Source organism: Tympanuchus pallidicinctus, unplaced genomic scaffold (genome assembly GCF_026119805.1).
Source record: "Tympanuchus pallidicinctus isolate F22 unplaced genomic scaffold, pur_lepc_1.0 scaffold4, whole genome shotgun sequence".
Lineage (NCBI taxonomy): Eukaryota > Metazoa > Chordata > Aves > Galliformes > Phasianidae > Tympanuchus > Tympanuchus pallidicinctus.
In genome coordinates this window covers 50146661-50167695 of record NW_026294758.1, presented here as the reverse complement: position 1 = coordinate 50167695, position 21035 = coordinate 50146661, and the positions used below count along the sequence as shown (strand labels likewise).

Sequence of the window (21035 nt, the reverse complement as noted above, 5' to 3'; positions counted from 1 at the left end):
GTGTTTACTTCAAAGATATAAAAAGATTAAAAAAATACTGATACAAATACTGTACTAAAAGATTCTTGCACATTTATGTGCTTAAAGATATTTGTTAAACCCCTCAAATAATGAAATAATTCAGCAGCTCAACTTCTCATGCAGTAGTTGAAAATAAATAAGATTTAAAGTCATTAATGTTTAAATATTTGCAAGAGAGAATGCTAATATCAACTGAATTCATGGAGGCAGCAAAGTAATTTGTATGTAATCTCCTTTGTACACTGCAGTGTAACATCAGAAGAAAGAGAAGATTAGAAAGTCAACATCAGAGCCAAGTGTTAGAAATAAATAATGCAGATAGAAAGAAAAATATGCCAGCTAGGATAATTATGTATAGTCACAGAGGATGAAAAACTAGCTTTCTGCCAAAAATGCTGTTAGAGCTTCTCATCAGGGGAACTGAAGCACTGTTTTTCCCATTAATGTATCTGCTTTTTAGGAATAACACAAGGAAAAGGAAGTTGCTGTTAGTAGTGGTTTTAAGGCACACTAGAATCAAAACTTACAGCCTTTAGATGTTTCTGGAAAAGTTTCACAATTCCATTGCTTCATTTCAGGCTTTATATTTTTATGAGTACAAAGTCCTTACAGTTGCACTACTTTTCATGTCTCAAAGTTACATTCACGTCTACAGCATAGCCATCCCCTCTCAAGATTCACATTCCCCTAGGAATGTTTGCATGCTGCCAAACTAACAGACTGATTATTTTACTGTGGTCCATTAACCAAGATGTAACTGATGTTACATAGGCATAGGCAGTGATTTACAGCATTGCAATCCTGTAGTATATGGGAAGCTTCAGGATTTGGAAGTTTGGAAGGGGGGAAAGATAGAGACATTGCAATTTCAAACACCCCTCTTTCTTTCATATAAACTAGCTGCGTGATCCCAGCAGCCCACTGATGTCTCTTATCTAACCAGATCTTTGTTCAGAGAGAACAAAAGAAGGTATAAAACACAGAAAGGTAATAGCCTACTCAGATTATCTATCAGCCTGCAAACCAGCATATGACTGGCCTGAATTTGGTCAGAGTGGAGAAGAAAAGGGAGATATTGCCATCTAATACTTAATGGGGTTTATACAAAAAAACTGGAGAGCAACAGCAGATAGTGATAGGACAAGGGAAAACAGTTTTAAACTAAAAGAGGGGAGATTTAGATTAGGTATCAGGAGGAAATCCTTACCAACATTGCCTCAAATTATGACGTCTCAATAGGAATATTAATTTTTCCTTATTTTCTAAGATGAGGGCAGGATAATTACTGCAGTTACATGCAGATTCTCTTTGCAATAATTTCTTTCCAAAACCTCACCTTTTTAAACTAACATGTTGCCTTCTGAAGGAGTGCTAAATTAGTAAGAAATAATGCACAAGGAAACACATCTCAGCAATCCCTGCAAAATTAGGGCCTTTCAAGAATTCACTGCATTATACATGTTATCCACGTGACTGCAGGCTACTAGATTGCTATTGGCATTGAACTGAAACATAAAACAGTAAATGTTTCCACTCTACATTGTGGCTCAAAGAGAAGCAGATGATGAGAAAACAGAAAACAAAGAAGGAGTACTTCCAGAATATTCTGAAGCCAAAAGGGGATGGGGTGAGGATGGAGCCCGAACGTGAGCTTTGTTAGCTTTATAACATATGTAAATACACAATGAATTTATATGACTAACAAAACCATACACATCAGGACATTAAGTAGATTTAGTGATTAATGTAATTTTTTCAAGGTCAAATGATATACCTTTCAGTGCTCATACTTTTTCTTTCTCCATCCCTTAAAAAAACAACGAAAAGAAATCAAATTAATATACTCACTTTACCAGTAATTTTTACCTTTTCACCAGACTCTGAGTCAACTTCAATCATGCTTCAATAAATAACAGCAAACTTCTCTGTAAAATCTGAATATTATATTCAGCAAATCTTGTACATTAAGCTTGACTGAGCGTAGACAAGATATATATATATCACTTAATAAATATGGCAATATAATATATAATAAAACCTACAGATGTAAGACTTACCAGTTTGCAAAATAAACCTTTTGTCTCTTATCAAAAAAGTTATCTGAAAACTAAATAAAAATCTGATTCTGTTTCTCCTAGGTATAACACAAATACTGCTAGTAAAATCCCAAACGTACTACACATATAAGAATACTTGTTTGTCTGAAGGTTTAATTTGCTTTCTACCTAAATTTCTGCCTAAATTTCTTTTGCAGTGATAATCTTAATTTTTGACACGTTTTATCACAGACTGTATAACATCTACAACAGGGTGAATAAGGAAAGAAAGTCTGCTGATTTTAAAGGAGCATTTGAGGTTGCATTATCATAGCAGAAACAAATGTAACAATCTGATTTTATTCAAGTCAGCTTCACAAAGTGAACCCTACTGCATGTTTTCTTTCAAGTCATCAGTTTGCTGTATTTTTTTTTATTTTCAGAAGCATTCACGGTAGAACATTACTTGCCTACAAATTATTAACTGCCAGTATTATTTTATAGACAAATTGGAAAAGTATAAGATCTACTATTGTCAGAGGAGTAAAGGAAGTAAGGAGGAATACGTTTTTCAGAAGGTACTTTGGAAGTGAATTCCTAATAAAATCAAATCATGGTCATTTTTTGATAGAATTTTATAACTTTTGAAAGGACAGAAGGATATTTATGGATGTAATATTGACAAGAAAGGACTCAATCCCTAATTAGAAATATTGGTTCCTAAAATTCCAAATAGCAAAGTGCTATGATTTTTAAAATTAAGTGCTGTGTATTTATATCCAGGGCAGGCTAAGAAATGAGGTATACACAATTGAAAAGACAGATTTACTGGTGAAAATTATTTCTCCCATCCAAACAAAAGAATAAAAATCTACTCAGTAATGAATCTCATAACAACAGATATGAAAAAAAAACTTGAAATCTTCAGTTGTATTCTCATAAACTCCTACGTTATTATAGATTTGAACATAAAAATGAGAGGAGACACAGAAAAATTATTTACTTTCAATAGCAACATGACAGTTTACCACCAATATGATTTCCAATACAATCAGATAATAAAAAATGGTGAAGGTATATTATTTTCATAAAAGAAACATGACTGAACATCTCTGCTTTGGAAAAGTAACTATTATCTCTTCAGTTATTTTAATAATTATGATATTATCCTAAACTATATATTAATCTTACAGTATGTTAGTACCTAGTATAATAGTATATTATATGTTAAGATATATTATATTGTGTATTGTAATATACTTAGATACATAGAGAGATATCTAATATATAGATATATTTATTATCAGTATAATAAATAGTGCTGATTTGGTTAATAAAATACACATACACACAACTTCCTCTTTAAAAGACTTATTAAATTTCATATGTTGAACACAAGCCTAATTTTCATAGTATTTTTTGGTCTGTCTACATAGTGTACCTTAAAATGTAAATTATATAAAACATACATGGAAACATTTAGCAAAATGTAAGCAGTAGAAATATAAAAGCAACAAAACCAAAGCATACTTTTCCAAATGTGTTGAACCCAGCCCAAGAGAGATATCCAAGAAACTACGCCAAGATGCTTCTGAAAAAAGAAGAGAAAGCAGTGCCCTCTGCTGGTAAAGTTCTGAGCAAGTCACAATTCCAAGGGCTTTTAACATCTTCTCTGTTACTTTTCCTATACCTGGCACCTGGGAGGAAAAAACAAACAAACAAACAAGCACACATTAAAATGGAAATTACCATTTGAGGATCCAGTACTAAGAAAAAACTGGGCATATTACTTAGAATTTTTTTTTTCTTTCTGGAGAAATCTTGGTTTTAAAACATCAGAAATATAAATGATTGTATTATAAATGTATAATAGTACCTCTTACCTTTCTAATGGGCAAATCTTTTATGAAGTCTAGAACTGCTTGTCTCTCTGGAGAAATTCTGCATTGTCCATTAGGTTTATTACGATCACTGCACATTTTTGCTAACATTGTATTTGGAGCAATTCCTTAAACACAAAGAAAGAAAATATTGAAAAATACAAGATTGCAATTTTAATCGTCCATTATTTAGAAGTGTAAGAGTAGCCTACACATTTGGTAAAAGCAAAAGAGAAATGGTAACTAATAATAAGCAGATTTCTTGGAATTCTGGGGAAAAGAAAAAAAGAAAAAAAACCAACAGTAATAAACTTGTGAGAAAATAAATACATGCGACAGTTTAAAAATAATTGATGCATCAGATCGAGCGTACCTACTATTTTGAAAAAGGCTAACAGAACATGTACTAATCAGTCATGAGGAGTTAGATATCAAGCGTCTTAAAAATAACATCCATTACATGACTGAATGATTTTATGACTATTAAAGTGATTACAGTAAGAGAAAAGAAAATTCTTACAACAGCAGTTACAATAAATTTCAATGTAAAGGTGTTACTGTAGTTGTATTGTTTGTATTGCTTGCAGTTCAGAAAAAAAGACTCAATGTATTATGATAAAATTTACTAACCTAGTATTTTCTGGACTACCACTTGATAGGAAATTACTTAGAATTAAAAAATACATAATATTCCATTGGTCCTGCTTGGAAGAAATAAGTAGGAGTTGCTCCTTTCTAGAAAAGAAAATAGCTTTACAAACAAACTATAGGATCAGTTAGCAAAAAAATTAAAAAAAAAAAAAAATGCTTAGCAATATTTTTCATGAGTGGACTGCACACAGCTCAAGCATTGACTGCATAGGTGGAAACAAGAAAGGCACACTGCAGTGCTAGCTCTGCCTCTCATGCCCGTCACACGCACTCAGATTAATTTAAAATCACATGTACTACTCATTAAATTCGCTTGTGCCACTTAGTGAATAAAAGGCAGTGATTGCTGATAATGATATTTCAACTTAGCTACAGGTGCGTATGCCTGTGAGGGCATACTTTTTTGAATCAAGCAGACGTGCAAATTTTCTTATTATTAAAATTGGGCTTATGTTATTTCATAAAACACTGTAGTAAATTGACATTTTCACTGCAGATGAAATATCCAGCACACTCATGCCAAAATTTGTGCTGACAAATTTTATCATTTCAAATGCCTCGTAAGATCACAAAAAGCTTAAAATAATTTACAATGCTTTTTGGTGGATTTGACAGTTCATTTAAACAAGTTACATAAGCACCTTCAAGGTGAACTTATCCATGTTATATTTCAACACACAGCGGCGTTCACAATGAAACAAATTACAGCAAACCCGAGATATGGCAAATAATTGTATGCACTGTGATACAGTGGGTAAACATAGTCCTGTGAACATTGGAAAAATATGTGCTTTGTTTTTGAGCTTGATAAAGAAATTTGAAAATAGATTTCAAGTTTTCCAAAGAAACATCAGCTTTTTTTGAATACTCACAACTCCATTTTCAGTTCTCACATGTATTACCTGTGAATTTTCAAATCAAATGTATAGAATTGCAGTCAGGCATTCAACTCAAAGAAAAATGTGGTCACTTCTCTTTACTAGACTTTTATAAGGCCTATCTTAACATAGAAAAATATACCTCACAATCACATCTTATTCATGTAATCACTTTTTGGCAGTATGTACATTCCTGAACAATTTTTTCAAGGATGATGCACAGGAAGAGTAAAATCAGATCAAAAATCTGACAAGCATCTTGAGCACTTACTAATAATCATAGCCACTTCCATTGAACCAGTCAATGAAATCAGTTTCACAAAAACAAGGTCAAACAACCCACTAGTTTTATGGTTTTGTTGACTTTTTTTTTTTTAATGTTTTTATAAAAACTACTGAAAAATACAAGAGGTTATTTTGTTAGTTACACACGTTAACCACATTATGTATTTTATTAATGGCCCGACTTCTTCTTTCAGTGAGGCCCAGAGCTCAGAGATTATACATCCACGGTCTGGATGGTGGAAGTAATTTTCTTTCACTATTACTGATCAGAATTTTTCCATTAGCCTTCTAACCATGTTTCATTTTGATGCATTTATAAAAGCATCATTAGCAGTATTTTATCCTTCAGGGAAAACATTTCAGAAGATCAAAATTATTATTTTGCTACTACTTATAACATATGGGGCAATCTCATCTGTTTGTTTCTACTACCTATTTTACCTCTGCTTGCTTTTGACATTTCTCTGGCCTTCACACTTACCTGCTTCATAAAGTTCAGCTTTCCCTGATGCCTCACAGACCTGGTTCACAAAGCTCTTTGGATGCCATCCAAACTAGATTACTAGGAACATACTTACTTACTTACTTACTTACTTTATTTAATTTATTTATTTGATATCTAAGGCAGATTATCAATGCTTGCAGGTAGGTTGCCTGAAGACAGGAAGCTTAGATGGCAAATAACCTTCTCAATATTTTATTAACTTACATTTTCTTCTCTAAGAATCATCCTTTAAGTGAATTTCAATATTGTATTAAAAGGAACAAAAGGAACAGTGTGGCAAGATTGCTAGAGGTAGCAATAACTGATCTGTTCTTCAAGCTAAAACCAATTCAGGAAGCAGTAATGGATTACACTACAGCCATAAGCGTATTATAACAATTTACATGAGGCACTAAAACAAGTATCAGCAGTGCTAATAATTCCTGAGTTCCCCAATTCACTTAGAATCATAGAATCATAGAATCACTCAGGTTGGAAAAGACCTTCAAGACCATTGAGTCCAACCACAACCTAACCATACTACCCTAACTCTAACAACCCTCTGCTAAATCATGTCCCTGAGCACCACATCCAAATAGTTTTTTAAACATAACCAGGGATAGTGACTCAATCACCCCTCTGAAGAGCCTATTCCAGTGCTTAACAACCCCTTCTGTAAAGAAGTGTTTCCTGATATCCAGCCTAAACTTACCCTGGCGCAACTTGAGGCCATTTCCCCTTGTCCTGTCTCTACACTACTTCCATTTCAAGACAAAAGAAGCATAAAGAACTACTTATATGATTTAAAAAATAGAGGAATGGCTTTGATACATATAAGGTTTCACTAATGCCCGTTAAGACAGTTTTTACAGAATTGCAAAAGAGGCATATTTCTTTGCAGCATGAGAATGCTGTGGCAATACTTATTTCTTAAGCCTGTAACATCCCCTGAGATTAGTGTACAACACACTATGGAAACACAAAGGATTATTATTTATGTGTTTGAATACCTGCACTAGCAGTCAGTTGAGTTTTCTGCTCAATCCTGAAGCGAATTTCCTTCACAGCTTCTTCTGCAGAGGTTCCAAACACAACTACATTCTTCAGTGACTGATATCTTTGTCCAGAGTGATCATCCATTACAGATGTGCCATCTTCAAACAGCTCTGGTGAAGAAGAGTATCCATCTATATTCAGTCTGCCAGATATGCTTATATCCTCTTTATCTGTATCAGATAAATACACAAGCAATTAATCAATATATATACAGCATCATAGAGAAGCCCAGATGCTCCCTTTTTTCATGGGAATTAAAATCTTCTGTGCTTTTTTTTCCCCTCAATATTTTCTAATGATACTAGGATAATGCAAAATTTCTGGTTCTAGAATAGCCAATCTGGTAAGTTTCAAATCTTCAGCTTCAGTCATCATAGAACTAGGAATGACAGCAGCCCTTTGTATTCAAACTTCAAACTTTTCTATTACACTTTCACATTCTCAGTGCTGCACGTGGTAGGAAAAGAAAACAGCAGATAAGTATGAAGAGACACATGATTACATATTAGTGGTATTTAATTTGCATAGACAATGCCAGTTTGTTTTCTTCTCATCTACTAATGTTTTTCAGTACAGCTTCTTTCGTTATCCTCTTAATAGCTATTTGGATAATTTTTTAATATAATAGTACAAGCTATCCACTTTGCACTTCAATCAACCATTTACTTCACTCCTTTTTTACTATTCCTAATTGGTTTCACATTTGTGGGTGTGGATCGAACTCCGCCTTCTAGAGCCATGTGAAATCCAGACATATCTTTAAGCATTACCATATTTCTGTAGCATTACTATATTTCTTTGAAGAGTTCTAGTCTTGCAAAATCATCTTAATAGAGCTTATACATGTTTGCTTTGCAGATAACTTCTCACATTTCTGATGTACAGAACTCATTGCAGTATTTCATTCTAGGAAACACTTCAGCAAATTGTAAATAATCTTTAGAACAATCAATTTATTTATTTATTCTATACTTCCTTAGGTCACAAGATTATTACTATTTATTTGCAAAATTACAGTTTTGAATTGTAAAGACAAAATACGTAGCTAAAACATGCAACTAGGTATGGTAAACCTGTCACCACTTTTCACACATATGTACTCACAAGTTAAAAATCTACATCTCTAAATCCTAACTGCCATCAGCACGGCTTTTGTAGAGAAAGTGAACTTATAACCTAAGAAATCAGAGGTAGATAGCATAAAGAATTACAAAGGATGCACTTAGATATGTGTACTTTCCATGGGAGCTGCTTTTCTGAAGTATACTGTATAAGCAAAAGAAGAGAGTACTTTGCTTACTTTTTTCTGTAGTGTTTTCTGTGTTCAAGAAGTATCTTCTTTTATCTTCAGGCCAGTGCAATCTTTCCTCCAAGTGTTCTGTTACATTCAGGTAGGCTTCATCTAGGCCCATAGGCATAAAATGGGGATCATATTCAGCCAGTATCTCTTTAACCTTCATGAATGTATAGAGAAAGTTTAAATCTTTGCTGTAAAAACAGATCTTGATGAACAATCATTAGGTGAGCAAACATACTCTGAAAATTCAAGATGACCATTCACCATTAAAGACATTTATAGAGCAAATAATTTTTTGATATTACAAAATTATAGCACTACTTCTCCCAAGTACCAAGACATCAATACTGAGCAAGAAAAGTGGTTCTGACATGGTGTTTTACTGTACAGGTCACTAAGCTCGGTGAATAAGCACTCCATTGGCATTAGGTTCACAGTCACTACTGTAAGTACTTGAACAAAACTCTGGGAATCTGGGAAACTGACAGAAGTTGAGAAGAAGCACGTTAGCTGGTTTATCTATCTGCACTGTCCGTCAGACATCAGATACGCAAAGCATAAGAAAAGCCCACATTTTAAATCATACTCAAACAATTTGGTATAGCAGCAGTTTAAGAGCTCCAGTCAGAGTCACTAGCAAACCTTACCCCAAAATCATTAATTTTGAGTGCATCCTCCAAAACAATATATTAAATTAATAGGACAAATAAAATCTCTCATTTTACTGCTTCTCTTCACCCCTTCCCTCCCTTTTATTATTCTTTTTTATTTTTTAGCAAGAAGGAAAATTTGACTGCATTATATTTTATAAGTTTAGCTCCAATTATTAGGAATCACAATATTTGATCATATGCATCTCATCTTCCCTTAAACAATCAATGATAAGATTCACAGCTCAGTTTTTACTAACAAAGCAAAATAAATCCAAATCTCAAAAAAATCACAAATATAAAACCAAAACAACTGTAACTTTTAATACTTTACTACCATCAAACAACAAATGAGGTATATGTGTTGCAAAATCCAAGATTCTAAACAGGTTCAAACATATTCTAATGTAACATTTATGCTGCCACATCTCATTATCTAAAACTGATAAAGTCTAAAACAAAGTACACCCATCTTTAGTTAGAATATTTTTCATTTTTCCAGACCTACCTCTTTACTCACTTTTCTGTATTTTTCAAAGTTTAACGGTACTATAGTTAGATGTGGACACAGCTTTTTGGCAATAAATCCGGGCATGGCTGCACGTACACCAAATCTCCTAGCATGGTAGTTTGAGGTGGACTTGGAAGAAGAGAAGAAGTTTAGTATTTGGTAATCAAGGTTTACTCAATGACACTTAATGTTAAATCAAATTCTGATCATGGAACTGTACACAGAAAAGAGTGAATAGGATGAAAATAATATATTCTTTTCCCCTCTCTGGTCTGTTCGCACCCTTTCATTATTACACTTTCTACTGAAAAACAAAGTTCAGCTTAACGTGGTCTAGAATAGACACTTCCTCTACCACTCTTGTTATTTTTTCCAGAAAGTCATGAAACTTCTCTTTATTATATGCTATTATTGTACATTTTATCACATTTTTAGATTAATGCAATTAATTTCTATGTTAGCTTGACATTTGGTCTTACCAACATGCTCATTGATCCCACTGCAATAGGCTTTTCCTTCAGCTCTGGATTGTCTCTCATTTCCACAGCTGCATAGAAGGCATCCATGTCAATGTGTACAATAGTACAACTAAGGTTGCGACTCTGTTCCAGTTCCATCACAAGTTTGTCCACCTGAACAAAATAAAGTAATAATTAAAAAAACTGTTAACCTTGCAGAAGTTCAAAAGTACACACGATTTCAATAATTTTGATGTATATGGCATGCTGTTTAAGAAAAAAAACACGTTTCTGGTGACACTTGCCTAAAACACTGCTAGAGCAAATGGTACAAAAAGCAACAAACTCCTCACCAGTGGAAAAAAAAAACCAAACAAATTCAGACAGTAACTGGGATGAAGATGCTGCTTCAGCTACTGTCACAGACATTATTTAAAAAATAAACAAACAGATGAAAATACATTAATAGAATGTGAATTTCCAATACACCTAGCTGAACCTATCACTCTTCAGGGAATTGGCTCAAATTTTTCACATGAAAAAAGACCAGCAACTCAAAAGGCAGTACAGTCAATCTTACTTTGTGAGAAACAAGGTCTCAGACAGTTTCATTTACTGCAAAGAAAGCTGCTGTTAATACCTTTGTAAAATTCTTCAGCATTTGTTACAGGAATATGTATTAAAAGGCTGGACTGCAAGCAGAACAGTATGGCAACTGTACATAGAAAAGGGTTAGAAAGTACTTTGTTTCTCTTCAGGAGTTAAAGATTTTTCTCCTACAAGTAGATTGTGGGTTTGATCAGTCCCTCAGTGTTCTGAATCAGTCAGACATAGGTTTCTCCACAAAAATACCTTAAACTGTTTTTCTTAATTTATTTGCATTCTTTTATTGAGAGAGCTGGAGACTTTGTGCTTGTTTCTGAAATATCATTCAACTACAAATGCAGTATGAAGTGCGTGAGTGTCACTAGAAAGTATGAGCGTATTACTTAATAGAAAATTTTTAAGACCTACTGACTTAAGGTGACTATGTTGTCATTACCATACAACAGTCTAGAAGCAAAAGAGAAAACATCAAAAAAGGAGAACAAAGGAAGTGCTATCAAACTATGATTGCCTAATCATACTAATGACTATGCTAACCTCTATTTCCACAAACAAAAAGTTGTTGCGATTAGAAAAGAAACAGTGAGCTTCACACACATTAGAGCTCAAGAAATGCATGTAGTGAAAAGGAACAGAAGTTTCACTGTGTGTGTAAAGAACAAGGACGTTCACAAACATTCGTGAAATCAAGGTACCATCACAGAAATGTCTCTGGCTCAACTGTAATTATTTTACGGTCTTGAAAAGGAACAGTTATGTGCAATTTGCCCAGTCACTGCAAGAGTTGTTCTTTGTTGCTCTTTTTTTCCCTCACAGAGCTACTTAATAAAATAAACAAAAAACTACTCTAAAATCTCAGCCTTTGAGGCTGAAGATACTTGAACAAAGACAAGTGGCTTTGAATGTCCCGAACAAATTGCTGAATAATGACTTACTTAGTCTTTTCTCTTCTTTGTTCCACCTTCGCTGTAGAGGTGAAACAGGACCTCAAGGTAGGCTATTCCATACAGAAGAATACAGTATGCTCCCAAGGCTAAACATACTAGTTTAGAGAAATTAAGGGCCCAACTAAAAGTTAATGCAGGCTATTTACTATTTACTATTTACTATTTATTAGCTATTTACATAATGCAACACATGGGAAAAAAAAGTTTCTTACATTGTTGGAGAACGTAAAATATGCAAGACACACAATTCCTATCTTAAACTGCATAATCAAATTAAGATATTAAAACATTCATTTATGCTACTGTTTCCAGGATATAACCCAGATTTTGTCCAACAAATCAGTAAGTGAGAAATTTTTTTTATTGCTTTGATTTTACATTAGAGATCCTGTACAGATTGCCAGCTTAGGAAGCTGTATCTCAGTCTCTAAGCACCCTACAAACAAGACTTAACTTGAAGATGAAAACTTGCAGCATGCATGCAGATATATGCATATATTTCCAAATATATGTATATGTTGTAATTCCAAAACATCTCCTAGTTACACATTCTAGGAGAACAAGTTCTTTCACAGTATTTCAAGAAGGCAGTATTGAAATGAAGAGTGTGACTGAAATAAAGAAAGCGATAGGAAGAAAGCTAAAGATGATAATGAGACTTAGGTATACCTGTATCTGAAAAATTTAGAGAAGCTGATTAAGTACTACACAGATTGTATTAAGGAACTAATGTAGGACAAAGGTGACCTCAGACATTGAAGGTTGAGAAAACAGCTCAGGAAATATACCTCAGCTTCTCATCTACAAAATAAAAATATCACACTACTTTGCTGGAGTTTTGCAAGAATAATTTAAAGAATTTTCAATACGTAGTGTACAACACAGAAAAGCCTATGAAGAAGACAGCAATTCTACATTTAAAGCTGGATTAGTCTAGTGTAGAACAAATAAGCCTTGGGGCCATCCACTGAGCAATGAGGACAACAGTAAATAATTGCTCACTCACTGAACTGTGTCTGTACTGCACACTGAATGAAACAGGAATCCTATTAGAGAAAAAAACGGCATGCAATCATGTAATTAAAGACTGAATCACAGTACAAATCAGAAAGGAAGTGAATTAAGCCACTACAAGTAACTTTAATTACGCCTATCTACGAATGTAGTGTGCAACCTGTTGTAGTTTTCTTCTAACAGTATCTACCGCAGAGAACGATTTAGGATATTGTTATCTACTATTAGCATATGAAAAGAATAATAGTCCCTCCATCCTTCTAGTTTAAGACACATGTATTTCATCTGACTTCTTACCTTCCATTACAAAGCATAGATAAAGAATATGTTAACCGGAAGGAGCTGAAAGCTCTGACCATCTTCATTTCATTGAGGGTCATTAACACAAAAATATATTTTTTCTAATACTGAAGAATGCTATTTTATTTATTAACAAAGTACTTAATAAAGCTGTTCCAGAAACCATAATGATATCCCTTCAAACTGTCTGGATTTAGAAGGACGAGAATGAAGAATTCTAATTAAAAAAAAAAAAATCATGTATGTTTTAAAACTTACTTAATCTTTTTCTAGGAATGTTTTATTACACTTACATCCTTAAATCACTGTACAAAATGTACTTGCATGACTGACATGTAAACAGTATCCAATGCTGTGCTTATCAACAAAATTTAATGCAGCAAATTAAATCCCATTGAAAAGTTTATGCATCATCTTCTCAAAATAAAATAAAATAAAATAAAGTAAAATAAAATAAAAATGTACAGGATGAGTACCTGCAACCGTGCTTTCAATAGCTGTTGTTGTGTAATTTTCTCCTTAAGCTGCATCATTTTCTCAATTCGTTGGTTAACCTGTTGATCTTTTTTGAGCTCATTTTCAAAAAATTTGGAGCCCTGGAAGAAAATTACAAAAAACTGTAAGGTTTTAATTTGTCTTTTCATCTAGTAAAGTAAAAATTTGATCTTTAAATATAGAAAGTGTGAAACACAGTAATGAATACTTTGGATTTTCAGACAGCTGATAAACAAGAGAGATTGATGTTTTCTTTCAATATCAGACATACACATCATCTTTTTTCCCCTCAGCAATCAAGCATGACTTGTTAACTCTTGCTGAAAGAATTCAATAAGAAAATGTTAGGATGAAGAGCTGCCCAGTATTTAAGACTTATTAAAGAAGTTCTTCTCTGAGATCCCCTGCAGTATTTCAAAGTTGAAATTATGTAAAATCTTACCATAGCAGAACTGTGGATAGAGTTCGTAAGTTTAATTTTGAAAGAACTAAAAAAGAAGGAAAGTTTCAGAAAGAATAGAAACTTATTTTCAGATTTCTTGATCCATACATGGCATTACATTCTCCTACTTTACTTACAGAAATGTAGCCTAATACAAAGAAACCTATTATTGGTTTTGAAAGCCCTTTTCACAGTTCATTCCATTTCAACACAGGTGATTAAACAGTAACTGTCCCTGAGAAATAACTTCTCCATATGTAATTATGAACATATTTCTGACAAAGAGCTAACTTTTCAAGAACTAATGGACACAATAAGGACAGGAAACATCTATATCAACAAGAGTCTTAACACTACATAAAGTACTGTTGAAGTGGAAACACAAATAAAGTATGCTTGCTAAATAAATGCTTTTTCTAGCACGTTCCTTATCTCTGAGTTTACCCCAGAGTGTGTAAAGCACCAACAAAAAACACTTTCTTACCACTGTGGTAAGCTTGGTATGGTTTGGACATAATAGAGTGACACACAAATTCCTGAGCAAAAATATTATGCAAATAACCTTGGGATACAGCAACATCAAATGAAATAAACATTCATGAAAGAAAAAGAAAAAAAATATAGAGCTGCCTGAATGAAGTGTTATCCCCGTATAGTCGCATCTGCCGGCCGTTTAAGAAAAAAAAAAGTAAGAGGACTAATATTCCAGTGCTTTGTAGAGGTGTGATTTCTTTTGCGTATCTTTGGCACAAAACTGCATGCTTCTAACCACCCCTCTCAAGAATCACTTGAGACAAAGGACAAAAAGGAAAGGACAAAGGAATTCTACTGAAAACATTAAAAATCCATTCACATCAACTTTATCTATTATGGGAAAGGAGATATGAGTAGAAATGCTGGCAAGGAAAAATAAATAAATACATTCAAACCAACCTTGGAAGCTTCCATGATGATTTTATTAATTTTCTCTTTATCCAAACCTTGCATTCCAGCTTTGTTATCATTGAGGCCCATTCTAAGCAGAGCTCCCCCATTATAAGAGCTGTTATCAGCATTTTTCCCGTTGTCCATAGTACTTTCTGAAGACCAATATCTTTCCTGAGATTTAGTACCTGGAAAGAAAAAAAGAAAAAAAGAATTTAAGTTATGTACTTGTTTCTAAGTTCCAGCTGAACAATACAAAAGTAATTTGTAGAACTCATTTGCTGTATATTTGTTCATGAAAACAACACATACATCACAAATATGAAGACATATTTGTGTAAAGTGGCTGACCTTCCATAATCACCAAATAAAGCCATTATCAGTCTTTGGAAACAATAAGGTTTTACTTCTTTAGAACTAAAAAACAAACTTTCAAAAGTCCCCTTACCAGAAATAATTGTGCTTCATCAGCTTCAGTAAAGGTTAGCATCTCATGTCACACACATGAGACTTATCCCTGTATGCAATCCCATCAGAACAAACAGTAATATCTTAAACACAGTAAGCTGCATTACTTTCCAAGTAATATCTTAAACACAGTAAGCTGCATTACTTTCCAAAAGCAAACACACAAACAAACAAAAACAATTTTAAATTGTGGAAGATCATCATTCATTTAGTCCTCATTCCTGCTTGAGGTGTGCCATATAAATTTTCCCAGTAATTTCTAGCTCAACTTCAAAACTTCTGCTTGAATTACAGCTCATCTTTTGAAAAACAGACGGCTTCAATTAACAACTTTGAATAAATCTTCATTGTTTACTTCAGGGAAAAATTCCTGCGTTCTTTTTCTCCATTAATTCATAGAGCCATAGCATCCAACTAACAGAGCATACCAAACTTTTACTACTCAATTGCTGCCATATGTAATTTCTTACATGCACAGGTACTTCTGATACGTGACATCTTCCCTTATGCCTTACAAAAGTGAACAGCTGAACTTTTCCATCTACATACACTGTTTAGATAAAAAGCTGATCTTAAACTGAACAAACAAAAGCTGCCTTCTGGAGCACAATCTTGTGGTCGCATTTCTACCAGATTAAAATATGCAGGATCCAAGATTGATATTGGGTTGAAAAATAGAATGCAACTTTGTTACTGGAAAAGCATACAGAAGTACTTTCTTCCTATCCTAAGCTGTTGACTAATGAATAGTTTCAGCTTTACTTTCATGCAGGAAGAATGTTCGCTCCTAAACTTCCCCTTCAAGCTGCTCCCTGTGACACGAGCCCTTCCTGCTAGGAGAAGTCACATCCTTTCAGGCTCTTACAGCAGCTCTGTTAAACACAGCCATAAACTACATAAATCTAAGAGTGTTACATTTTTTCTAGAAGGTATTTTTAAATGCTGCTTTAACTACTGAAGGACTTATGTGGAACTCACTATCGACCATACTGAAAAATGTTATTATGCATTTTTCAGTTTAAAGCTATTTTTTGTGTGTGTGTGATAAAAGAACCACATGGGTGACATATTTTACATTAGTGGTGCAGTGTTGTTATGTTCATGACAGTCACCTCCTGAAATACACTACTCAAATGAAATTAGAAGTAAAGCCACACATATTAAAAGTTCTGCCACAAATATCCAATTTTTAATCACTTTCTACCAATTCAGATTGTTTTGTATGACACCTTCCAAAGACACAAGACCAGCTAAGTAACGTTGTATTTGTTTATACTGCTTGTTGCATTTCAAGGAATAGAAAGTACTTGGAGATACAGATAGAGATTCTAGCTCTTGGCACTGCTGTAGCTATAGCGCTACTGAACAGTCAGCTGGGATTGGGAAAGGCTTCATAGCTCCAGTGTGTGTCTATCAAACAAAAGACTACAATGACAAACACTGTCATTAATCTTCCACTTACCGGAGCCTGTAACAGGACTGCTAGACAAAAGCCAAAAGGGAAAAAAAAACAAAAACCTGCATTGCATACTTCAGTTCCAAGTTTCATCTTGAGTTCATGCCACTTCAATTAGCTACTCAGTATTTCCAGCATTACTTTCAATCTATGGTAAGCAGAGGGCATAACTGCAAATGAACACTTTCCTCAGGGTAAATTACCTTTCCTTACTTCCCCTGGTTCTTTCATCACTCCTTCTCTTCAAGAACTTGGCATGAATACAGTTATTGCTTCCCATTCCAGACTCTGGTCCCATACTTCTGAAAATGTCTCTTAGCACGTACAAATCTTTCTCCTCCTCATTCATAAAGCCTCTCCTTTATAGCAAGGGCTTTAAACACTAACTCGTGTGTTTACCTTGAAGTCCTTCCCTCCCACATTGCTATATATCCAATCAGAACAAAACGCCACAATGATAAAACAGTTTTGAAAAAGTCCCAGAAATGTCAGTCTCCTAGTGTATTTTACTTTCTCATCCTCTTGTGCATACCAATAGTACATGAACAGTGACAGAAAACAAAGTGTATAAAGTAATGCCTTAGCTGGAATAAAGAAAACATTTATCTGAAGACATGAATCACAGAATCACAGAATTGTAGGGGTTGGAAGGGACCTCCAGAGATCATCGAGTCCAACCCCCCTGCCAAAGCAGGTTCCCTACAGCAGGTCGCACAGGTAGGCATCCAGGCAGGTCTTGAACATCTCCAGAGAAGGAGACTCCACCACCTCCCTGGGCAGCCTGTTCCAGTGCTCCGTCACCTCACTGTAAAGAAGTTCTTGCGCACATTGGTGCAGAACTTCCTGTGCTGCAGTTTCCGGCCGTTTCCCCTTGTCCTGTCTCCACTCACCACTGAAAACAGTCCGGCCTCGCCATTCTGCCCCACACATCCCAGATATTTATAGACCTGGATCAGGTCCCCTCTCAGTCTTCTTTTCAATGAAAACATGACATCAATTCTCCACAGAAGCTTAAATACATAGAGGAGAGACATGAACAGAGCTTGGAGTCTATCAGAATAAGAGGTCTGAAAATACGTTAAATATTTAGCATATTTAAATGCATCACAGAAGCTACAATAGAACAACAGATAAAGCACTGTCAGACAAAACACTCAGTGGATCATCTGCAGTAATGACAACTTTTAAAGGAAATGCAGGAGAAGCACCATTTGAAGCACTGTACAAAATGTTAATAAAACGTCAGTATAGAAGTTTATGGTCACCATGGAAAACGGTCTCCATGGAAAACTGACCTGGAGAGGGCAATCCGCTTGTGGTGCCTTGTGTTTTAGCTAAAACACGTTGAAGAAGAGGGTAAAAATTTAGACTAATGAAACACTAGTTTAGAACTGTCTAGGCAAGGAGTGAGAGATTTGTGACATATTTGTGGCATGCTGTCATCTCAAGAATCTGCTACAAGACTGCGCTGTTTCCATTAGAGGACGTTAAATTTCTGTCACAGCAAGAAAGAAGGGTATGAAATCAGAGGTCTGTGAAGGCAGTCTACAGTTAAATACTGTTCTATTATTCTTGTTATTTGGAGATGGGCATGTGGAGCAGTAGAATCATCTCTATTTAGAAGAAATAACTTTTCAACTGCTACTGAAAGGGCATCTGAAGATAAAGAAGACTTGAGCACTAACTGCCAATTGGTAATGGCAAAATAGAAAGGTGGAGAGGAACCACAGAATATCATTACTGTGTAGGAAGCATTGTTAGAAGTCTGGAATGCTTCTAAATGGAAAAAAAAAAAACCTAAAACACTAATGAAACTCTTCTAGAAGCAAGCACAGATACTCAATTGAATAAAAAGGTTGGACTGACACCAATAGAGCAAGTAACAGATAGAAATTATTTCATTTCAAGTGCTTCTACCTGTATTCATATTCAGCATCTGTTTGCATGAAGTAGCCTGAAGGAGACAGGTTATATTTGTGAGCTGCACTATTCCTCCTGTCTGTATCCACTGAACACCCAGCAATTCAAGTAACAGAAACTCTGTGTGTAGTGTAAGAACTTAAAAACAGTTCTTATTACTTTCATGTAGTAAAATACAATGTGAGAAAAAGATTTAAAAAAAACACATTTCTAAAATATTCAGTTCTGTGGACACAGCTTTATCCTGCAAAGCAATAACATTCACAAAATTGTTAACACTTTGTCCTTTATTAATAGTGTAACAACTTGCTGAGAAGCAACATTACGAGTAGAAAGTGACAGCTGTTTGCAAAACTTGGAAAAAGAAACTGTCATACCAACCAAATGATAATTTGATGCATGTAAATTGTGTAACCATTCTCGTGAAGAAAAACTGTTATCTATGCTATCACAGACACTCACACCAACAAAAGAAACAAAGCATGAGATGAAAAGTACTGTTACACAACTGCTTATCCTCCTTACAGCTGCAAGGAAATGGAAGGAATCCCCCTTTTATACGTAAATTGTCTAAATCTAATATTCATGGCATAAAAATATACAAGATATGTAAAAATATACATATGCTGAAGTTGCAATAGCAACATTTCATGAAAATCTGATGCCTCATTTATTATAGTCCAAAAAAAATTTCCTACTTTCTTTTGATTAAGATGTTTTGGATATTTCCTCAAGCTCTTCTAATTTTATTTTAGAAAGGAAAAAACAAAATGATGACATTTTGACATATCTCTACATATAAACATGGAGAACAGGGGATGGACTAACTTTGTGAGCCCTTACACTGGACACAGACTGTATTAGAAGAAAATAAATACTATCTTTAATTTCTGTGACAAGGTCAAAATGTTAATAGAAGTCTTGTGAAGAGCACTGAACGCACAGTAAACAGCTAACTGAGATGAATAACTTAGTTCATACAATTCTGACCATAAAGGATCGCTTTACAGCCTTCTTACTAAGACCAAGTGCAGTGTAGTATGAACTGCACTATGCTCAAAAGACAAACACTTGTGTCCCTGCCTAGTGAGAAAAATATAAATGTCACAGACAACACCTTTGGCATTTACTTTCCACTTCAACTGAAGATGGAATTGAAGCTTAATGTTGCTAGAAACCTCCTCTATTCATACAGGGTAACGAAATGGATACTCTTAATTAGCAGTTACTGTTCCAACTTAGGAAAACTCATTCACTTTTTTGCAAAAATGTATATAATTGTAAAATACAGAATATACTAATGTATAGTAGCAAGTTATACACGAAATCAAATTATAAAAGTTCAATTGCCTCACCTTCTCTTTTTTTTTTACATATTTTAATACTCATGAAAACTGTTTTGACAATAGAATACAAAAGAACACAAAAGAATTGAAGAATCTGAAGAATCTGAAAAAAGAATGCAGAACAAACAAGCCAAACAGACTGATTCAAGAGTTACTCTCAAACTCAAACCTTGGACAGCCTTCCTTAGACTGGAAATTATTACTGCTGGAAACCACATCACTGGCCACCTCAGAACAAAGCTGATCTATAAGTAATAAATAGAAACCTTCTCAGTAAGACCACAATTCACTCAAATCAACATTTTAAATCAACAACACTTTGATTTTTCCCCAAATGCTAATTAAGATAGAACAGGTGGCCATGCAGCTACACTTCTTATTCCACTTCCTGTACAGAAATATCTTTACCTAGGCTCTGCATGTAAGTGTTTGGAGGCAGCACCCACTACTAAAGAACTAAACCGCAGCTAACCAGCCTGGGTACAGGAATTATTGCATCGATATAGCCAAGCCGCGTGAAAAATGTGTTACCAACAAACACTTTGCTTTATTTCTTGAATCTGTAAGACAAGAACAAGCATATGCTCAAACTAGAAAGACTCAGTACTACAAGGATATTTTTAACGTCCCTGATGTTTAAAAGGTTATACCCCAATAGTGCATTTGATTTCATTCTACCTGACTTTGTTATTATTTGGGTGAGCTAAGAATTGCACCCTAAACAGGAACATTTGCATCACATCTTTTCCATCAAGAAAAGTTTTGCTGCACCTCTCTTTACTGAGTATTCATTTGGCAATGAAACATTCCGGGTGACAGGGTCAAATTTAACAAGCTCCTTAATTCTTATTTCCTTGTAAAAACACATTCCCTGGATAATGATTTAAATATCACCTGCACTTTGAAAGCC

General features: G+C 34.4%; 1 protein-coding gene and 1 long non-coding RNA gene across 8 annotated transcripts in view; one reads left to right on the top strand and one right to left on the bottom strand.

Moving 5' to 3' along the window:
* Positions 1–21035, top strand: part of LOC128089734 (uncharacterized) — a 104510-nt gene that overhangs the window by 6753 nt on the left and 76722 nt on the right. The gene's annotated exons all lie outside the window — the stretch shown is intronic.
* POLK (DNA polymerase kappa) overlaps positions 1–21035 on the bottom strand; it is a 32092-nt gene that overhangs the window by 7347 nt on the left and 3710 nt on the right. For 5 of the 7 annotated variants that reach the window (XM_052701412.1, XM_052701414.1, XM_052701411.1 and 2 more), the window contains exons 2-10: positions 14945–15123; positions 13551–13670; positions 10229–10381; positions 9747–9878; positions 8592–8745; positions 7246–7461; positions 3941–4065; positions 3588–3754; positions 1796–1828 (exon numbers count right to left, since the gene is read on the bottom strand). In XM_052701412.1, the coding sequence (XP_052557372.1) occupies positions 1796–1828; positions 3588–3754; positions 3941–4065; positions 7246–7461; positions 8592–8745; positions 9747–9878; positions 10229–10381; positions 13551–13670; positions 14945–15082 (1238 nt within the window). In that variant the 5' untranslated portion in view covers positions 15083–15123. Of the gene's footprint in view, positions 1–1795; positions 1829–3587; positions 3755–3940; positions 4066–7245; positions 7462–8591; positions 8746–9746; positions 9879–10228; positions 10382–13550; positions 13671–14944; positions 15124–15383; positions 15502–17062; positions 20070–21035 lie in introns of those variants that run through there. The other 2 variants (XM_052701415.1, XM_052701410.1) reach the window with 2 other exon arrangements.